The sequence below is a fragment of the Pongo pygmaeus genome, chromosome 15 (genome assembly GCF_028885625.2).
Source record: "Pongo pygmaeus isolate AG05252 chromosome 15, NHGRI_mPonPyg2-v2.0_pri, whole genome shotgun sequence".
NCBI classification, from domain to species: Eukaryota; Metazoa; Chordata; class Mammalia; order Primates; family Hominidae; genus Pongo; species Pongo pygmaeus.
Window position 1 is genome coordinate 102,855,501 of NC_072388.2, and position 22,229 is coordinate 102,877,729.

General features: G+C 44.2%; 1 protein-coding gene across 6 annotated transcripts in view; it reads right to left on the reverse strand.

The window, feature by feature from the left end:
- PPP1R13B (protein phosphatase 1 regulatory subunit 13B) overlaps positions 1 to 22,229 on the reverse strand; it is a 133,388-nt gene that overhangs the window by 31,510 nt on the left and 79,649 nt on the right. For all 6 annotated transcript variants that reach the window (XM_054449440.2, XM_054449441.2, XM_054449442.2 and 3 more), the window contains exons 3-4: positions 21,315 to 21,434; positions 15,265 to 15,341 (exon numbers count right to left, since the gene is read on the reverse strand). In XM_054449440.2, the coding sequence (XP_054305415.1) occupies positions 15,265 to 15,341; positions 21,315 to 21,434 (197 nt within the window). The remainder of the gene's footprint in view (positions 1 to 15,264; positions 15,342 to 21,314; positions 21,435 to 22,229) is intronic.

Below are 22,229 nucleotides of genomic sequence, written 5' to 3' on the forward strand. Positions count from 1 at the left end.
AAAAAATCCCCTAAGCTTTCAAGCTCCAGTGAGATGACATGAAATAGTTCAACAGTTTCATGCTCGTTCCTTTTTGCACTTAGTTTATATGAGAACACACCTTCCCAAAACATCCACCTCTGGCCTCTCTCCACCAAACTCCTCTCTCTCCTTCCAAGCCTGGCTTCCTCCCTAAATTCCCTATTTCTATGAACGGCTCTAGCCTTTTTTCCAGAAGCCTCAGCAGCAACATCTTTGATCGAGCCATCCTTGCCCTAAATAAAAGCTGCTGCTCGAAAGTGCTCTTCATGACCTCCCACATCTGTGCTTGCCACTCCGTTCTAGAACCAACACTTTCCTGTGAGCATTATCTCACTCATGCTCTTCCTGCTGCCCACAGTGCCCTTCCCCGACTGCTTCCTAAACTCTGCCTATCACTTAAGACCTAGGAGGCAATGCCATCTGCTTCCTGAAGTTCTTCCTGATTCTTTAAGCACTCTCTCATACCATTGTTTTGATATTCAGGATGTTTATTCACTTTCAGAGATGGGAAGAACTCAGTACTTTTTTAAATGAATTCTTGAATTCATTCCAGAGACTCAGCAATTAACACGTAATGAATGCCTGCTGCATATCAGACATTTATATATACCCAAGTTTATAGTTGTCTTAGATGATGCTTACAAAAACTCTAGGAGGAAATTTTTATTTTTTTATTATTATTTTTTTGAGACGGAGTCTAGCTCTGTCGCCCAGGCTTGAGCACAGTGGCGAGATCTCGGCTCACTGCAACCTCCACCTCCTGGGTTCAAGCGATTCTCCTGCCTCAGCCTCCCGAATAGCTGGGACCACAGACGTATGCCACCATGCCCAGCTAATTTTTTGTATTTTTAGTAGAGATGGGGTTTCACCATGTTATCCAGGATGGTCTTGATCTCCTGACCTCACGATCCACTCACCTCGGCTTCCCAAGGTGCTGGGATTACAGGCGTCAGCCACCGTGCCTGGCCCCTAGGAGGAAAATTCTTAAGCTTATTTTACAGGTGAGAAAGCTAAGGCTCTGGGTAGCTGGTTGACTGGCTTTCCCACGCTTATGTGTCAGGTCAGTAGCAGTGCCAGGATCCTAGCCACATCTCCTGACGGCAAGCAGGCACTCTTTCCATCACATGGGAGGTGATGCCCTCGCTACCTGGCTGCAGCTTGGTATACGTGGTTGCTCCTAATCAACAGCCATTTATTATGTCAAAGGGTAAACACTCTACCAGACACCATGAAGACATCTTAATAATCTAAATCATATGAAAATACTGCTTCTTTGTTTTTTTGAGACAGAGTCTCGCTCTGTCACCAGCTGGAGTGCAGTGGCGCTATCTCGGCTCACTGCAACTTCCACCTCCTGGGTTCAAGCGATTCTCCTGCCTCAGCCTCCCAAGTAGCTGGCACTACAAGCGTGTGCCACCACGCCCAGCTAATTTTTGTATTTTTAGTAGAGATGGGTTTCACCATGTTGGCCAGGACGGTCTCGATCTCTTGCCCTCATGATCCGCCAGATCAAAATATGATCAAACATCAACAATTTCACATAGTCTGAACTAATAGGAAAGGATTAATTTCTCCCCCTTGAAAAACATAAAAGTTACTTGATTCAAGAATAAAACAATTTTAAAAATAAGATAAATGCAATAATGAGAACTCTACAGGCAACTCTTTATTTTTGGAAGATTATAAGAAGTGACCAAATAGACTTAATGTCACCTGCCCAGTGACCCCAAAGGGCTTTGGAGTGGAAGGATCACTTGAGGCCAAAAGTTCAAAGCCAGCCTGAACAACATGTGAGACACCATCTCTACAAAAAAATTTAAAAATTGCTGGGCATGGTAGCACACACCTCTAGTACCAGCTACTTTGGAGGCTGAGGTGAGAGGACTGCTTGAGCCCAGGGTTCCAAGCTGCAGTGAACTATGATTGCACCACTGCACTCCAGCCTATGCAACAGAGCAAAACCCTGTCTCTTTAAAATAAATAAATAAGAAGTGAAATTTCTTCTAAATGGTAATTTATGGATAACTGGATGCCTTTTCTGCTTGTATCACCATACCCTTGAAACTATTTTCAAACACTTCCTTTGAAAGTCTCTGAGATTCCAGGAGTTGTGACACCATTGCAAAGCACAGCAAACAATGACCTCACAAGGCTCTTGTCTCTAGTCTCATTCCCGTCCTGCTCTTTATCTCCCACTGCTGATACATAATTCTTGCAGGCCAGCACCACAGAGATCTTTCTAAAACACAGCTTGCTTAAAATCCCACAAGATTAATCTGAGCTCTTAGCATGGTGAAGACCTGGCCTCTCCCGGGCTGGTCCTCTTGCTCTCCTCCCTCTCCGTGTCCCCTCTCAGTGTCCCCTCCCCCTTGCCTGTCCCTACACTTCATGCTGCACAGTCCTGTTTATAACTCTCTGTCACCATACAGTTTCATGTCTATTCCTCTGTATCTTTGTAGAATCCTCTGATTCTTTCTTTTGGGAAGTATTGCCCAACATCAATCTTGATAAAGTTAATCATACCCCTTTATTTTGGTGCCTTATTCCACTTTTACTACACTTTTCATACTAGCATGATTTGTTCACACATCTGTCTCCAAAAATGTCCTTTCTTTCTCTATGAAATCTGAGAGGAGACTTCAGGTGGCCTCCACTAACCATCTTGCTTTTATGCCTTTATTCTGTCTACAATTAAAATAAGTTGCATAGAATTGTTTTAAAAATAATAGAGAAATTCTAAGCCTCCGTGGTAGTCACCTGAGTGTCTGTCTTTTTTTTTTTTTTTTTTTTTGAGATGGAGTGTCACTCTGTCACCCAGGCTGGAGTGCAGTGGTGCAATCTCGGTTCACTGCAACCTCCGCCCCCCGGGGTTCAAGTGATTCTCCTGCCTCAGCCTCCCGGATAGCTGGGATTACAGGTGCCCACCATCACGCCCAGCTAATTTTTGTATTATTATTATTATTATTATTTTTTGAGACGGAGTCTTGCTCTGTCGCCAGGCTGGAGTGCAAGTGGCTCCATCTTGGCTCAGTGCAACCTCTGCCTCCCGGGTTCAAGCAATTCCCCTGCCTCAGCCTCTCGAGTAGCTGGAACTACAGGCGTGCACCACCACGCCCGGCTAATTTTTTTGTATTTTAGTAGAGACGGGGTTTCACCATATTGGCCAGGATGGTCTCAATCTCCTGACCTTGTGATCTGCCTGCCTCAGCCTCCCAAAGTGCTGGGATTACAGGCGTGAGCCACTGCACCGGGCCTAATTTTTGCATTTTTAGTAGAGATGGGGTTTCACCATATTGGCTAGGATAGTCTCAATCTCCTGACCTTGTGATCTGCCTGCCTGCCTCAGCCTCCCAAAGTGCTGGGATTACAGGCATGAGCCACTGCACCAGGCCTAATTTTTGTATTTTTAGTAGAAACGGGGTTTCACCATGTTGGCCAGGCTGGTCTCAAGCTCCTGACTTCACTGATCCACCCACCTTGGCCTCCCAAAGTGCTGGATTACAGGTATGAGCCACCCCGCCCAGCTCTCAGTATCTCTTTAAACTGTACATGTTTTATACATGTACATATATTTCTGTGTATATATTTCACAATAAAGAATAGAAAAAAATTAGACCAAATGTCTAGTATCTTGTAATTTAATCATCACAAGATTTAAAAAGACCATAAATATTTTTAGCAGTTTACAGAAAATGATTTTAAATTTGTCTTTGTTTTACTTCTACACTGCACTGATCTTTTTTCTTTCTGTTTTTTGAGATGGAGTCTCACTCTGTCACCCAGGCTGGAGTGCAGTGGTGCAATCTTGGCTTACCGCAACCTGTGCCTCCCCGGTTCAAGCAATTCTCCTGCTTAAGCCTCCCGAGTAGCTGGGATTACAGGTGCGTGCCACCATGCCAGGCTAATATTTGTATTTTTTTTAGTAGAGACAGGGCTTTACCACGTTGGCCAGGCTTGTCTCCAACTCCTGGCCTCAAGTGATCTGCCCGCCTCGGCCTCCCAAAGTGCTGGGATTATAGGTGTGGGCCACTGTGCTTGGCCTACACTGATGTATTTTTAAATTTTTTTTTGTAGAGACAGTGTCTCACTATGTTGCTCAGGCTGGTCTCAAACTCCTAGTCTCAAGTTATTCTCTTGCCTCGGCCTCTCAAAGTGCTGAGATCACAGGCGTGAACCACAACACATACTGTATAACTAGTTTTTTTAAAAAGTATAAGCGGTTTCTCAAGTAAAATGTCATTTCAAAAATGACAAATATCCCTAATGCAAAACTCTAGCAAAATAATTAGAATAAAACCTACTTATGCTCACGTAATATTCATCAATATGAAATCATTCCTCTGTATTCCTATCTCTTCAAGGTTATATATCTTCAGATTTGAAGAGTAGGTTTTACTTGCCCATTTAGCAAACAAAAAATAGGTGATAATGATATCAAGATACCTTATGAACATGGATGCTCATTTTTATCACATAAATTATATGCTCAGTATTCCCAGTCACAAAGGTGGCAAAAATATAAAATGTTCAATAAAATAAAGTCTCTCTAACATCTCATTAAATTCCGAAGCCAGAATATTTCATATTCCAACAATTACTAAGTCTCACAAATTAATAAGAGCCAATTAGATATCTAAAATGCATACTACCTCCCTACCCCCTGCAATAGTACTACAACATGCTATTTTAGTCTATAAATGTGAATAACATTTTTTTTTTTTTTTAAACAGAAATGAGGTCTACTCTGTTGTCCAGACTGGTCTCAAACTCCTGATCTCAAGTGATCCACCTACCTCGGCCTCCCAAAGTGCTGGGTTTACAGGTGTGAGCCACCACGCCCGGCCCAATATGAATAAATTTTAATCATAAGACATATTCACATAAGGCCCAGGTGGTAGCTCATGCCTGTAATACCAGAACTTTGAGAGGCTGAGGCAGGAGGATCACTTGAGCTCAGGAGTTCGAGACCAGCCTGGCCAACATGGTGAAACCTCGTTCTCCACTAAAAATACAAAAATTAGCCAGGCGTGCTGGTGCACGCCTGTAGTCCCAGCTACGTGGGAGGCTGAGGCAAGAGAATTACTTGAACCTGGGAGGCAGAGGTTGCAGTGAGCCGAGATTGTGCCACTGCACTCCAGCCTGAGAGACACTGCGAGACCCTGTCTTAAAAAAAAAAAAAAAAATTCATCTATATCCATTCAATTCAATACACATTTATACCCAAGGCAAGATGCTAGGAATAATTAGGGCTAGAAAGAGACTGGCAGGAAAATGGGCTATCAAAGTGCACAGATAACAAAAGAAAACGCATCCCATGCCATGTGAGAACTATGAGAACACCCTGGGAGTGCTCTGCTTCCAACCACATGGCTGGCAGGACACCCTGTATCACACTCCTGGTAACACCTAAAAGGCAAGATAAAACACAAAACATGTTTTTAAAAGCATCACTGAGTTGGCACAACAGTAAGGAAACTACAGGGACCAAAAATAAAGAGAAACCAGAAACCTTGGGCAATAAAAGAACACCACAGCTGGCTTTTGTCCTGAAGGTTTTTGCCCACCTGCATACTTGCTCCCTGGCAGCTGGTGACGTCTGGCATTAGGAGGTAAAGACTTAGGCTCGTTCCACGGTGGAGAGTCCAAGAGGAGATGCCCACAAACGTCCAGGATGCAAAGACCTACAACCTCAATGTAAGGCTAACTATGAAATGAATCCCCCACACAGAAGGGGGCAGTAGGGAACCTACCTTTCCCCATCACTGAGTGGAAGGAGAGACGGCCCCCTAACTATCTGTAACCACCAGACAGCTCTCATGAAAGCTTCATGATCCACAAAGGACAGGAGAAATTGAGCCTAGCTTGTGCCTAGTTACTGACAAAGCAAATGGAAGCCTTTCAGGAAAGTCCTGACTTTATCCAGGTCTCAAAAAATGCCCAGAGGTAAAGTTCCAAGGAAAACGCGCAGCTCATTGTCAAAAACCAAAACACAAAGCAATCAAGGAGCCATGACTCAACAGTCAGCAGAAGTAACATTCAGATAGAGAAATTATTAGTTGCTGAATATAAAATATGTTTAGTGTGTTTAAAATATAACCAAAGAGCAACTAAGAAGATTTAAGAACTAACACTTCTTTTTTTTTTTTGAGACGAAGTCTCCCTCTTGTCCCCCAGGCTGGAGTGCGATGGCGTGATCTCAGCTCACTGCAACATCCGCCCCCTGGGTTCAAGTGATTCTCCTGCCTCATCCCCCTGAGTAGCTGGGATTACAGGCGCCTGCCACGACGCCAGGCTAATTTTTGTATTTTTAGTAGAGATGGGGTTTCACCATGTTGGCCAGGCTAGTCTAGAACTCCTGACCTCAGGTAACCCACCCGCCTTGGCCTCCCAAAGTACTGGGATTACAGGCGTGAGCCACTGCGCCTGGTCTAAAACTTCTAGAAGTGAAAATTTTAATGAATTTTACAACAGCTTTACTGAGGTATAATTCACATATAATAAACTACACATACCTAAAGTACGTAATTTGATGTTTTGACAAATGTATAAACTATGAAATAATCACAAGCAAGAAAATAAATCCATCCTCTCCCCAAATTTCCTTGTGCCCTTTTGTAATCCCTTCCTCTTATCTCTTTGCCCCCATCTCCTGGTTCTCATGTCCACAGGCAAACACTGACCTTCCCTGTTGCGAGATTAGTTTATGTTTTCTAGAATTGTATATGAATGAAACCATAACAGTATTCAGTATGTAATCCTTTGGTTGGCTTCTTTCAGCACAATGATTTTGAGATTCATCCATGTTGTAGCATGTATTAGTAGTTCATTTCTTTTGATTGTTCAGGAATATTCCACTGTGAGGATATACCATAGTCCATCTGTGCATTTACCTGTTAACGAATATTTGGGCTGTTTCCAGATTTTGGCTTCAAGCCAAATCAAACTGCTATGGACATCCATGTACAAGTCTGCACAGACATTTGCTTCCATTTCTCTAAGGTAAATATTTAAGAGTAGAGTTGTTGGGTCATACAGTAGATTTATGTTTAAGTTTCAAACTACCAAATTATTTTCCAGATTATACCATTTTACATTCCCATGAGCAGTACATAAGAGTTCCAATTTCTCCCTTTGCTCACCAACACTTGTTATGATCAGTCTTTTTAACATTACACATTCTAATAGGTGTGTAATGCCACTTCATGGTGGTTTTAATTTGTATTTTCCTAAAGACTAATGATGGTGAACACCTTTCCATGTGCTTACTTGACATTCATATATTTTATTTGGGGAAGCACCTGTTCAATCTTTCACCTGTTTCTTTTTTTTTTTTTGAGACAGAGTCTCACTGTGTTGCCCAGGCTAGAGTGCAGTGGTGCGATCTCAGCTCACTGCAACCTCCGCCTCTCGAGTTCAAGTGATTCTCATGCCTCCCAAGTAGTTGGGATTACAGGCGTGCACAACCATGCTGGGCTAATTTTTGTATTTTTAGTAGAGACAGGGTTTCGACACGTTGGCCAGGCTGGTCTCGAACTCCTGACCTCAAGTGAACCCCCCGCCTCAGCCTCCCAAAGTGCTGGGATTACAGGCATGAGCCATTGAGCTCGGCCTATTTCTTTTTTGAATTGGGTGTTTGTTTTCTTATTATTAAGCTTTGGGAGTTCTTTATACATTCTGCATCTGAATCCTTTATCAGGTACATGATTTGCTAGTATTTTTCCTAGACTATGTCATACCTTTCAAAATAATAATAATAAAAGCACCTTTTATGTATTAAATAGACAGACACAGCTGAAGACAAAATTCACTAACTGGAATCTTAGGACAGTATCCAGGATATAGTACAAAGAGACCAAAATTCACTAACCTGGAATCTTGAAGACAAAATTCACTAACCTGGAATCTTAGGACAGTATCCAGGATACAGTACAAAGAGACCAAAAAAGAGAATATATAAAAAAGAAATTAAGAGACAAGGAGAATAAAATGAAAGATGAAGGTCTAATAAGAGTTCCAAAAGAAGAAAACAGAAAGAATGCAGAAGATAAAGTACTTGTCAAGATAACAGAGAATGTTCCGGAACTGCTGACAGATGCCAATCCTCAGAATCAGTAAATTCAACAAAGCCCAATAGGGAAATTAAAAGAAATTCACACCTGGCTCTGCTCACAAGGGAGGATTAATCCTAACTTCATTAAATCCCAAAACGCCACTAATTGACAGTAAAGGGATTTTTGACATCACATAATATAAAACCACAAAAGCAGGACTAACAGGAGTGCACACAACACAGATGTTTGGAAGGTGGCAAAAGAACAGATGAGAAATAACTGACCTAGTACATCTGAGACAAACCTCAAGCCAGAAGGAGTAAAACTGGATAAACACTCCAGTTACAGCACAAAATCTTCAAAGTTTCAGGAACTGACAACACCATATACCTCTGGAAAGGGGAATAAAATGTAGGGACTGAAAATAAGGCAGACTGAGTGAACAATATTTAAGAGGCAGTTAAATCCCTATCTCCTCCCCAACTCCATGCTCCTAGGTGACTGCCTCTATCCTCTCCTGGTGTAAGTCTAAAAGTTTTTCTCTAGACAGTTGAAATGTTATCTGACCTAGGAGATGATAGGCACAGTTGAGTCTTGGGCACCAGATGGAAAACGGTGCCTGGGTGACTGTATTAGCAATGAATGCTTCTGGAAATAAACATCACATTTATGGTCAGTTGATCTGACAAAGGTGTCAGGCAATTCAGTGGGAGAAAGAATAGTCTTTTCACCAAATGGTGTTGGGATAACTGGATATTTACATGGAAAAGAATTAATTTGAATCCTTTAACTCACACTATACACAAAAATTAACTCAAAATTGATCATAGAACTAAATGTAAGAGCTAAAACTATAAAGCTCTTAGAAGAAAACACAGGAGGGTAGGATCAATTGGTTTTGGCAACTTACTGGATATCCTAGAATAAAGCAAAAACTGACTCAGATTTTAAACCTGCTTGGCTGAGAAGACAGGAAAAAGTTTTTCCAGGATACCTAAGTTGAATGTGTCTTTCCCCTTTGCTGATCTGGCCCTGAATCCTTTCATTGTAGCAACTCAAGAGAACTTTATGCTTAGTCCTGAGTGGTCCTAGCAAATCACGGAACCTGGGGACGTCTTGAAGCTTCAACACAGGCATATATAATGAGAACAAATCAATTTTTCTTTATAGCATAATGACAAACCAGCACAGTAGTATTAACCTGACTTGCTGGCCTACAATTTTCAGAGAGCAGAACTTCCCCGGCTTCTTAGTTCAGCAGCTGCTGATGGACATCAATCACACCAACTCAGCATCCTGCCCTTCTCTTCCAACCCACACTCCCTCCTTTCCTCACAGCTCTCCTTAATCTGTCCTTAGATGTCTCAGCCCAGAAGTTAGAAGGCTTAGCATGTCATTATTCTATAACCAAGGTATACACAGAAACATTTTGGGGGAAGATGTTTTTCATATCTTAAAATGCATGTAAAACTGCACTGTAGACAATAAAGTGTTTTACAAGGTAATGTATTATTAAGCATAAAAGGTAGATGTGTAAGCCATAAAAATACAGTAACATCTTTGATGTGATGCTTCCAATCCTAAGTTATTCCTCTAGAGGAGCTCTCATACCTTCCTCTAATTAGATGCCACATAAAAGATAAAAACACATTTTTAACTTTGGTTTCAGGTTTCAATTTTGTTGATCTTGAAACATACACATTATCTCCTTATTAACAAGAAACAACTTCATCAAGGAAAAGGTCTCATCACATCAAAACTGGTCTACCCAATTTATCATACCTTTGGAATGCTTTCCTTTTGAGTTTCTTCCATATATTATATCATATATAACAAACCTCACTTCTTCAACACACGGCCTACTCAATGTATCTATTTAATCTTCCCTGAAGTTCAGGTCATGGTAATTCTTTCTTCCTTTCTTTCTTTCATTTATTATTATTATTATTTTTTGGAAACAGAGTCTCGCTCTGTCACCCAGGCTGGAGTGCAGTGGTGCAATCTCAGCTCACTGCAACCTCTGTCTCCTGGGTTCAGGCGATTCTCCTGCCTCAGCCTCCAGAACAGCTGGGATTACAGGCACCTGCCATCATGCCCAGCTAATTTTTGTATCTTTAGTAGAGAGAGGGTTTCACCATGTTAGCCAGGTTGGTCTAGAACTCCTGACCTCAGGTGATCCACCTACCTTGGCCTCCCAAAGTGCTGGGATTACAGGAGCGAGCCACCGCACCCGTCCCATGGTAAATCTTAGAACTCAAAAAGATCTTCAACATTCTGTTGGACAAACAAGCTATAAATGCTTGCTAAAGTGTAACCTGGATGTTCCCAAGCTTGGCATGGCAACATAGTCACATGGGGAGTTTTCTAGGCCCCACTCCAGATTTACTGAATGAAAATTTCTACCAGTGGCGTGTGTGCGTCTATTTCTTAAGACGTCCTGAAGCAGATCTGCCTGGAAGAACTCTGTAGAGGCTCTTGATTTGCAGTGGACAAATCTCTACTCCAATGACAGAAGGCAGGAATGTGAAGAGGGAGAATCTATAATCTTAACAACAGGACTATTTCTCCCTGAGTGGCAGAAGGATTATGATACTGAAACCAAAGAGAAGAAAATATAATCTAGTATACCACATGGCTCTGCAGTGGATAATACCTGCAAAATCTAAAATAATAAAACTACTAAATGGTTTTCAACTTTATAACCAATCTACAGACAAAGCACAAAAGGTTTATAGTTAGATAACAATATACAAATATTGTCAACCTTTACAACATAAAAGTCTGGTACAGCTGCAAGAGCTGGAAGGGAGGGAGGGAGGGAGGGAGGAAGGAAGGAAGGAAAGAAGGAAGGAAAGATGGCAGGGGCCTAATATTATCATTTTACAAAGAGCAAGGTCCAGAGATACTGTTTAAAGTTGATAGTACAAATAAACAGAGATTTAAGTATATGAGGTAGGGTCACAAATATAGCCAATAAAAGAACTAGCAATTCAATAATAAGTTGGGAAGTAGAGAGGTGAAATAACTTGCCCAAATTCAGCTCATTAGAAAGCTCCGAGGCCAGTGGGCTGAACATGGGCCAGTCACACTCTAGACTCCATGCACTTTGCCAGTATCTCACCATGCCTAGCCCTGTGTGAGGAAGGAACTTGCCTAAGCTTAGTTGCCTAGTTAGTGTTACAACCAGAAAAAGAAACTCAATCAGGCTGGGCGCGATGGCTCAGGCCTGTAATCCCAGCACTTTGGGAGGCCGAGGCGGGCGGATCACAAGGTCAAGAGATTGAGACCATCTTGACTAACACAGTGAAACCCCATCTCTACTAAAAATACAAAAAATTAGCCGGGCGTGGTGGTGTGCACCTGTAGTCCCAGCTGCTGGGGAGGCTGAGGCAGGAGAATGGCTTGAATCCGGGAGGCGGAGCTTGCAGTGAGCCCAGATCAGGCCATTACACTCCAGCCTGGGTGACAGAGTGAGACTCTGTCTCGAAAAAAAAAAAAAAAAGAAACTCAATCTCTAGTCTTAAAATTACTTGTTACAGTTATCTTCAAATTTTCAGAAAAGACCACATTAAAAATGTCCCTATTGGTTCATTCAACACACACCAAAATCTCATTTTTTTTTGAGATGGAGTCTCTCTCTCTTGCCCAGGCTGGAGTGCAGTGGCACGATCTCGGCTCACTGCAACCTCTGCCTCCCGGGTTCATGCGATTCTCCTGTCTCAGCCTCCTGAGTAGCTGGGACTACAGGCGCATGCCACCACGCCCAGCTAATTTTTGTATTTTTTGTAGAGATAGGGTTTCACCATATTGGTCAGACTGGTCTCAAACTCCTGACCTCAGGTGATCCACCGACCTTGGCCTCCCAAAGTGCCAGTGTGTCCGGAATTGGTGGGTTCTTGGTCTCACTGACTTCAAGAATGAAGCCGCGGACCCTCGCGGTGAGTGTTACAGCTCTTAAGGTGGCGCGTCTGCAGTTTGTTCCTTTTGATGTTCGCATGTGTTCGGAGTTTCTTCCTTCTGGTGGGTTCGTAGTCTCGCTGGCTCAGGAGTGAAGCTGCAGACCTTCGCGGTGAGTGTTACAGCTCTTAAGGCAGTGCGTCTGGAGTTGTTCGTTCCTCCTGGTGGGCTCGTGGTCTCACTGGGTTCAGGAGTGAAGGCTGCAGATCTTCGCGGTGAGTGTTACAGCTCATAAAAGCAGCGTGGACCCAAAGAGTGAGCAGCAGCAAGATTTATTGCGAAGAACGAAAGAACAAAGCTTCCACAGTGTGGAAGGGGACCCGAGCGGGTTGCCACTGCTGGCTCGGGCAGCCTGCTTTTATTCTTTTATCTGGCCCCACCCACATCCTGCAGATTGGTAGAGCCAAGTGGCCTGTTTTGACAGGGCGCTGATTGGTGCGTTTACAATCCCTGAGCTAGATACAAAGGTTCTCCATGTCCCCATCAGATTAGTTAGATACAGAGTTTCGACACACAGGTTCTCTAAGGCCCCACCAGAGCACCTAGGTACAGAGTATCGATTGGTGCACTCACAAACCTTGAGCTAAACACAGGGTGCTGATTGGTGTGTTTACAATCCTTGAGCTAGATACAGAGTGCTGATTGGTGTGTTTACAATCCTTGAGCTAGACATAAAGGTTCTCCAAGGCCCCACCAGAGCAGCTAGATAGAGTGTCGATTGGTGCACTCACAAACCTTGAGCTAAACACAGGGTGCTGATTGGTGTGTTTACAATCCCTGAGCTAGACATAAAGGTTCTCCAAGGCCCCACCAGAGCAGCTAGATACAGAGTGTCGATTGGTGCACTCACAGACCCTGAGCTAAATACAGAGTGCCAATTGGTGTGTTTACAATCTCTGAGCTAGACATAAAGGTTCTCCAAGGCCCCACCAGAGCAGCTAGCTACAGAGTGTCGATTGGTGCACTCACAAACCTTGAGCTAAACACAGGGTGCTGATTGGTGTGTTTACAAACCTTGAGCTAGATACAGAGTGCCGATTGGTGTGTTTACAATCCCTGAGCTAGATATAAAGACTCTCCACGTCCTCACCAGACTCAGGAGCCCAGCTGGCTTCACCTAGTGGATCCCGCACTGGGGCTGCAGGTGGAGCTGCCTGCCAGTCCCGTGCCGTGTGCTCGCACTCCTCAGCCCTTGGGTGGTCAATGGGACTGGGTGCCATGGAGCAGGGGGCGGCGCTCGTCGGGGAGGCTCAGGCTGCACAGGAACCCACGGAGGCGGGGGACGGCTCAGGCATGGCAGGCTGCAGTCCCGAGGCCTGCCCCGCGGGAAGGCAGCTAAGGCCCGGCGAGAAATCGAGCGCAGCGCCGGTGGGCTGGCACTGCTGGGGACCCAGTATACCCTCCACAGCCGCTGGCCCGGGTGCTAAGTCCCTCATTGCCCGGGACCGGCAGGGCCGGCCGGCTGCTCCAAGTGCGGGGCCCGCCAAGCTCACGCCCACCAGGAACTCCAGCTGGCCCGCAAGCGCCACACACAACCCCGGTTCCCGCTCGCGCCTCTCCCTCCACACCTCCCTGCAAGCTGAGGGAGTGGGCTCCGGCCTTGGCCAGCCCAGAAAGGGGCTCCCACAGTGCAGCGGTGGGCTGAAGGCCTCCTCAAGTGCCGCCAAAATGGTAGCCCAGGCAGAGGAGGCGCCGAGAGCGAGCTAGGGCTGTGAGTACTGCCAGCACGGTATCACCTCTCACCAGGATTACAGGTGTGAGCCACCACGCTCAGCCAACACCAACATTTCTTACAAAGAGCTCCTCCACAGCTCCCCTCACCTATGATCAGCATTCCATCTATTCTCCAAGTCTATACCACAATGAGGGAGGAAGACACTGCAGCCCACCATCCATTGTGTCTGTCAAAACCTGACAGAGGATCCAGAACTAACATTGAAGATGCAAAGCAAGTCAGCCTACTCGACTCTTAGTCTACAAGCTAAGCCCATAGCCCATCTGCCGCCACAGAGATGCTATGTTTGCGTGCACAGAGGCACCCACTTGGCTGCTCCAGGAGCGGACATGGCAGCAGCATGTGAAGGGCAGGTGGAGGGCTGCTCCAAAGGAGACGTGGTCTGATTCATGGACTATCATGTGAATAGGTGACACCACTCAGTGACTGCTGCTTTATAACTTCATATAATATTTTGATATATTCAATAGAAATGACAATATCTACCCCAAAAATAATTATTTAAAAATAAGTTATAACCCAAACTCATTACTACCGGTAAAAAGCAATTTAAAAAACAAAACAAAACAGGGTCTTACTCTGTTGACAAGGCTGAAGTGCAGTCGTACAATCATGACTCACGGCAGCCTCAAACTCCCGGGCTCAAGTCATCATCCCGCCTCAGCCTCCTGAATAGCTGGGAATACAGGCGGATGCTACCACATCTGACTCTTTTTTTTTGAGATGGAGTTTCGCTCGTTGCCCAGGCTGGAGTGCAACGGTGCGATCTTGGCTCACTCCAACCTCCGCCTCCTGGGTTCAAGCGATTATCCTGCTTCAGCCTCCCAAGTAGCTGGGATTACAGGCGCCCGCCACCACGCCCTGCTAATTTTTTTGTATTTTTAGTAGAAACAGGATTTCACCATGTTGGCCAGCCTGGTCTTGAACTCCTGACCTCAGGGGATCTGCCCGCCTCGGCCTCCCAAAGTGCTGGGATTACAGGCATGAGCCACCACGCCTGGCCACATCTGCCTTTTTTTTTTTTTTTTTTTTGTGACACGGAGTCTCACTCTGTTGCCCAAGCTGGAGTACAGTGGTGCAATCTTGGCTCACTGCAACCTCTGCCTCCTGGGTTCCAGCAATTCTCCTGCCTCAGCCTCCTGAGTAGCTGGGACTACAGGCACATGCCACCACACCTGGCTAATTTTTGTATTTTTTTGTACAGACGGGGTTTCACCAGATTGGCCAAGCTGGTCTCGAACTCCTGACCTCGTGATCTGTGCGCCTCGGCCTCCCAAAGTGCTAGGATTACACGTGTGAGCCACACACCTGGCCTCATCTGATTAATTTTTTAAAACCTTTTATAGAGAGAGGGTCTCACCATCTTGCTCTGGCTGATCTCAAACTCCTGGCCTCATGTGATCCTCTCACCTTGGCCTCCCAAAGTGCTGAGATTACAGGTGTAACCCACTGCACCTAGCCATCAATTTTTAAAATTCAATTTAATTCACTATCACTTACCCCATTTTCAGTACGTTTTTCTCCAGGTACATTTATTACATTTCTCTGAGTTCGTTGCTCTTGGGTCTGACGGCCACCTAAAGAAATAAAAGAACCAAACTCACCAAAAGGCGTATTAGAAAAAAGTAATATTCTCCCATTTCTTCATGTATTCAAGTATTTATTGAACACAAGTGTAAAATATCAGGCTGAGAAATTCAAGACTTTAGTACAGTTGAAAAAATGGTCTTACAATTAATCTTTTATATAAAAAGTTGTTTAGGCTGCGCTCAGTGGCTCACACCTATAATCCCAGCACTTTGGGAGGCCAAAGCAGGAAGATAACTTGAGCCCATGAGTTCTAGACCAGCCTCAGCAACATGGGGAGAATTTGTCTCCACAATAAATTTTTTAAAATTAGCCGGGTATGGTGGTGCACCCTGTAGTCTCAGCTACTTGGGGGGCTGAGGCGGGAGAATGACTTGAGTGAGAGGGGTCGAGGCTGCAGTAAGCCAGGATTGGGCTACTGCACAATCTTGCTCTGTTGCACTCCAGCCTGGGCAATAGAGCAAGACCCTGTTTTAATTAAAAATAAATGAAATACAGTGTTTAAATGAAATCTTTTCTTTGTACATTCTATCTAAGAATCTTGAAATTGACTTGTTATCAAAAGGCTTTTAACACTTAAAAATGGAGAAGATGGTAAATTTTATATGTATTTTATCTCAATTAAAAATAAAAATCTGGGGCTGAGCGAGGTGGCTCACGTCTGTATTCCCAGCACTTTGGGAGGTGCTGGGATTCTCCCAAGATGGGAGGATCACTTGAGCTCAGGAATTCAAGACCAGCCTGGGCAACGTGGCGAAAATCTGTCTCTACAAAAAAAAAAAACAAAAAAAAAAACCAGAAAGCAGCGAGGCATGGTGACATGTGCCTCATGTGCCTGTAGTCCCAGCCACTCACAAGGCTGAGGAGAATAGCTTGAGCCTAGGAGGTAGAGACTGCAGTGAACCATGATCGCACCATTGCACTCCAGCCCAGGTGACAGTGAGACCCTGTCTCAAAAATAAAATAAAGATAAAAATTTGGCATTCATATTACCAAGAGGGGAAAAAAAAGAAAAAATTTTCAAAAAGGCATTTGCGGCCAGGCGTGGTGGCTCACGCCTGTAATCCCAGCACTTTGGAAGGCTGAGGCGGACAGGCTGCTTGAAGCCAGGAGTTTGAGACCAGCCTGCCCGAATGGCAAAACCCTGTCTCTAGTAAAATTACAAAAATTACCCAGGCATGGTGGCGCACACCTGTAATCCCAGCTAACTAGGAGGCTGAGGCAGGAGAATCGCTTGAACCCGGGAGGTGGAGGTTGCAGTGAGCTGAGATAGCACCACTGCACACCAGCCTGGGCGACAGAGTGAGACTCTGTCTCAAAAAAAAAACAAAACTAAAAGCAAAAGAAAATCCAAAAGGCATTTGTATTTTAGGGCCAGGCATGGTGGCTCATGCCTGCAACCCCTGCACTTCCAGAGGCCAAGGCAGGAGGATCACTTGAGACAAGGAGTTCAAGACCAGCCTGGGCAACAGCGTGAAACCCTATCTTTACCAAAAATACAAAAAATTAGCTGGACGTGGTGGCACACGCCTGTAGTCCCAGCTACTTGGAAGGCTGAAGTGGGAGGATCACTTGAGCCCAGGAGGCAGAGGTTGCAGTGAGCCAAGATCATGCCACTGCACTCCAGCCTGGGTAACAAGTGGAAAAAAAAAAAAAAAAAAAAGACATTCACTGAGATGGGGGCTGGACGTGGTGGCTCACGCCTGTAATCCCAGCACTTTGGGAGGCCAAGGCGGGCAGATCATGAGGTCAGGAGATTGAGACCATCCTGGCCAACATGGTGAAACCCCATCTCTACTAAAAATACAAAAAATTAGCCTGGCATGGTGGTGCACACCTGTAGCCCCAGCTACTTGGGAGGCTGAGACGGGAATTGCTTGAACCCGGGAGGCAGAGGTTGCAGCCGAGATTGCGCCACTGCACTACAGCCTGGCGACAGAGTGAGACTCTGTCTCTAAAAAAAAAAAAAAGAAAAGAAAAGAAAAAGAAAGGAAAAGAAAAAAAGAATATTAATAAGTTGAAGGGAGAAGTTTAGTGAGCAAAAGCAAAACAAAACATGAGACAGCACCCAATAAGCTACTCTCTATGCCACCCTTTCAGGCAGAGGTAAAGGGGCAGAGGGTAGAGTGTTACAGGTGGGGAAGATGGAATTCTGAGTTGGGGCATGAAAGAGAGAGTGAATGGACAGCTCCTAGGCTCATGCAATCCTCTCACCTCAGCCTCCCAAAGTGCTGGGATTACAGTCATGAGCCACCATACTCAGCCTGTTTCCAAACTTTATAAGTGAGAAAAAAAATAACCACTCTCCCCAGGACATTAAGGATTATGTACATATTAATAAGAAAAAGGCAAGACTTTTTATTTAAGTATAGTTAAATGAGGGAGGGTATAGGTGTCTGAAGAACTCAGGTAGAGAGTTAAAATAAACCCTTAGCACTAAAGCAGCACTTCAACTGTCAGCCAGTCTAATCCTCCTCTTCAGGTGGATGTTCCCAGAGAGGACGGACCCTGGTCTAAGGTAAAAGTAGATGAAGAGTTGAGCCCGGAGCCTTGGTGTCCTGGCTCCAGATGTAATGGTGTATTCTAAAAGGCAGCCTTATGCTATGGAAAGATGATTTTAAAGCAGATAGTACCTCATCCAAGGGCAAATTTTCCTTTACTATAAAATACAAATAAAGGGGATAATTTGCAATAAAGAAATATTATTTTTACAAAGGACTGTCCTTTTATTTGCTTGAGTTCATTTTTTTAAATATCAGAATCCATAATCACTGTTAACAAGTTAAAGGTTTTTTTGTTTGTTTTGTTTTGTTTTTGTTGATTTTTTTTGTTTTTGAAACAGAGTCTCGCTCTGTCGCCCAGGCTGGAGTGCAGTGGCGCGATCTCAGCTCACTGCAAGCTCTGCCTCCTGGGTTCACACCATTCTCCTGCCTCAGCCTCCTGAGTAGCTGGGACTACAGGCGCCCACCACCACACCCGGCTAATTTTTTGGTATTTTTAGTAGAGACAGGATTTCACCATGTTAGCCAGGATGGTCTCCATCTCCTGACCTTGTGATCCAACTGCCTTGGCCTCCCAAAGTGCTGGGATTACAGGCATGAGCCACTGCGCCCGGCCAAAGGTCTTTTAACTGTACAGTGTATATGTGTTCAAAAAAATTTCCTTATTTTCTTTAAATTTTAATTAAAAAATATACCGTATATTCCCATGGTTCAAAAATCAAAAAGAACAAAAAGGTATACAATCAATAACCCTCCCTCCTCTGTTCTACAGCCACTTTTCCCTTCCCCCCAGGCCAACAACATCCCCAGTTACGTAGATATCTTTCCAAAACTGCTTTATACATATACACATACAAACAGATAGATATGCACATTACTCTTTGCTCATCTTTCCACAAAAGAAGGCTAAGTGTGCACATTCTTTTGCACCATGCTTAATTCATGTAACATGTTTAGGAGATGGTCTGGGTCAGGGCACAGAGGTTCTTCATTATTTACGGCTGCAGAGCATTCTGCTGTGTAGATGCACCCTAATTTATTTAGCTCAACTCTCCTGGTGGGCATTTAGGTTGTTCCTACCAGCAATGCTCAGTGAATAACCCTGTTTATATATCGTTTTGTATGTGCCAGGGCACAGCTTTAGGATAAATTCTCAGAAATGAAACTGCTGGGTAAAAGGTTTTCTGTTTTATAAGTTTAACAGCTATTGCCAAATTTCCTTCTCTAGAAGGTGCCAACCGCCTCCCACAGCAACGCAGAAGACTGCCTGTTTCTCAGAATCCTTGTCAACACTGTGCTATTAACTGTTTTAATCTTTGCCAATGTGACAGGTAAAATATAGTATTTCAAGACAGTTTTCTCTGCATGTCTTTTATTAGGAATAAGGTGAATATCTTCATATATCCTAGGGCCATGTATATTCCTTTTCTGTGAACTGTGTGTGTATATATTTTTTCTATTATTCTACTAAGCTTTTTTTTTTTTTTTTCTTTTTTTGAGACGGAGTTTCGCTCTTGTTGTCCAGGCTGGAGTGCAATGGCGTGATCTCGGGCTCACTGCAACCTCTGCCTCCCAGGTTCAAGCGATTCTCCTGTCTCGGCCCCCTGAGTAGCTGGGATTACAGGTGCGTGCCACCAAGCCTGGCTAATTTTTGTATTTTTAGTAGAGACGGGGTTTCACCATGTTGGCCAGGCTGGTCTTGAAGTCTTGACATCAAGTAATCCACCCCACTTGGCCTCCCAAAGTGCTGGGATTATAGGTGCGAACCACCACACCTAGCCAAGTTTTTTCTTATCAAATTTTAGGAACTCTTTACATGTAAAGAGAATTAGCCCTTTGCAATATGAGCTACCAATGCTACTTCCCAGTTTATAATTTATCTTTTGACTTTTTTTAGATGTTATTGCCATGCGGTTATTTTTGGTTTTGTTTTATTTATATATATTTTCTGAGACGGAGTCTCGCTCTGTCGCCTAGACTGGAGTGCAGTAGCGTGATCTTGGCTCACTACAACCTCTGCCTCTCAGGTTCAAGCGATTCTTCTGCCTCAGCCTCCTGAGTAGCTGGGATTATAGGCGCACACCACCACATCAGGCTAATTTTTAGCAGAGATGGGGTTTTACCATGTTGGCTAGGCTGGTCACAAACTCCTGACCTCAAGTGATCTGCCTTGCCTTGGCCTCCCAAAGTGCTGGGATTATAGGCGTGAGCCACCACACCCAGCCTATTTTTATTTTTTGAGACAGGGTCTCTCTCTGTTGCCCTGGCTGGCTGGAGTGCAGTGGCACAATCATGGCTCACTGCAGCCTCCACCTCCTGGGCTCAATCGATCCTCCCACCTCAGCCTCCCAAGTAGCTGAGACTACAGGGCATCCACCACCACAACCAGCTATTTTGTATTTTCTGTAGAGATGGGGTTTTGCCATGCTTCCCAGGATGGTCTCGAACTACTTGGCTCAAGTGATCTGCCTGCCTCAGCCTTTCAAAGTGCTGAAATTACAAGCCTGAGCCACTGCACCCAGACTTTGTTTTAAATAATTCATTTATCAGTCTTGTCTTTTATGTTTTAGTGTTACACTTACAAAGGCCTTGTTCACTTCAAAAATAAAAAGATCTTCCAGAACTTTCTTCTAGTCTTTTCATAGTTTTATATATTTTTAAAATCTAGATTTTTGACCAATCTGATATTTACCAAAAACAATCCCTTTAGCGTGGCGGTGGGTGCCTGTAATCCCAACTACTCGGGAGGCTGAAGCAGGAGAATCGCTTGCACCCAGGAGGCGGAGGTTGCAGTGAGCCGAGATTGTGCCACTGTACTCCAGCCTGGGTGACAGAGTGAGACTCCATCTCAAAACAAAACAAAACAAAAATCCCTTTAAACACCAAGTCCCTTTATACGTCTGAGTACGTTGTTTAATTAACTTAAGAGTCCTGAGAAGGAAAGAAGGGTTGGTGCCTAAAAAGTGTGATGTAATTGGCTGGGCACAGTGGCTGACACCTATAATCTCAGCACTCTGGGAGGCTGAGGTGGGCAAATCACTTGAGGTCAAGAGTTCGAGACCAGCCTGGCCAACACAGTAAAACCCCATCTCTATTTAAAATACAAAAATTAGCCAGGTGTGGTGGTGCGCACCTGTAGTCCCAGCTACTTGGGAGGCTAAGGCAGGAGAATCCCTTGAACCCCGGAGGTGGAGGTTGCAGTGAGCCAAGATTGTGCCACTGCACTCCAGCCTGGGTGACAGAGTGAGACTCTGTCTCAAAAATCAAAACAAAACAAAAAAAAATGCCGTAATGGTAAACAACACTAACAGAAGCCAAAGAAACATGAGATACCAACTTTCTCTCTAGCCACTTGTAAGTGCAGGGCCGGGTATGTGTGAATAATTTAATATTTATTCCTATTTTTCTTAAATTAACTTTTCTAGCAAAAATTAACAAATGAGGAATAAAGCATTTATCTACCTTGTTCACTGTTCTCAGTTGGGGAGTCCTCGTGTCGAAGGAAAAATTTCACTTCTTCCCTCCGTGGACCCCATTTCTGAAGATGTTCGTACATCATATGATCAAAGGGTATGGGACGTTCTAGGAAAAAGACCACATCTTTTTACTCCAGAATTAAAATGACTCCAACCAAAAGTAAATTTTTAAAAAAACTTAAATGAATGTATATATGCACACATGTATGTCTACATGTTACAATTCAAAGATATTACAAGCACTGAATTTCAACATTAATGAGTAAAAGCAAGAATATGAATGGGAAATAATTTAGGCAACAGATAAACACAAAAAGTATCCATGAAAGCAATTTTGTAACATTAAATAGGGAACACTGAAACATACCCTTTACAAAACTTATTTATCACAAAGCATTGTGTCTCCCATTCTTTTGTTTGTTTTGAGATGGGCTTTTGCTCTTGTTGCCAAGGCTGGAGTGCAGTGGCACCATCTTGACTCACTGCAACCCCCGCTTCTGGGTTCAAGAGATGCTCCTGCCTCAGCCTCCCAAGTAGCTGAAATCACAGGCATCCACCACCACGCCCAGCTAATTTTTTGTATTTAGTAGAGAGAGGGTTTCACCATGTTAGTCAGGCTGGTCTCAAACTTCTGACTCCAGGTGATCCACCCGCCTTGGCCTCCTAAAGTGCTGGGATTATAGGCGTGAGCCATTGCACCCAGCTTTTTTTTTTTTTTTTTTTTTTTTTTGAGACAGAGTTTTGCTCTTATCACTTAGGCTGGAGTGCCATCTTGGCTCACTACAACCTCTGCCTCCAAGGTTTGAGAGATTTTCCTGCCTCAGCCTCCTGAGTAGCTGGGATTACAGGTGCCCACCACCACGCACAGCTAATTTTTGTGTTTTTAGGAGAGATGGGGATT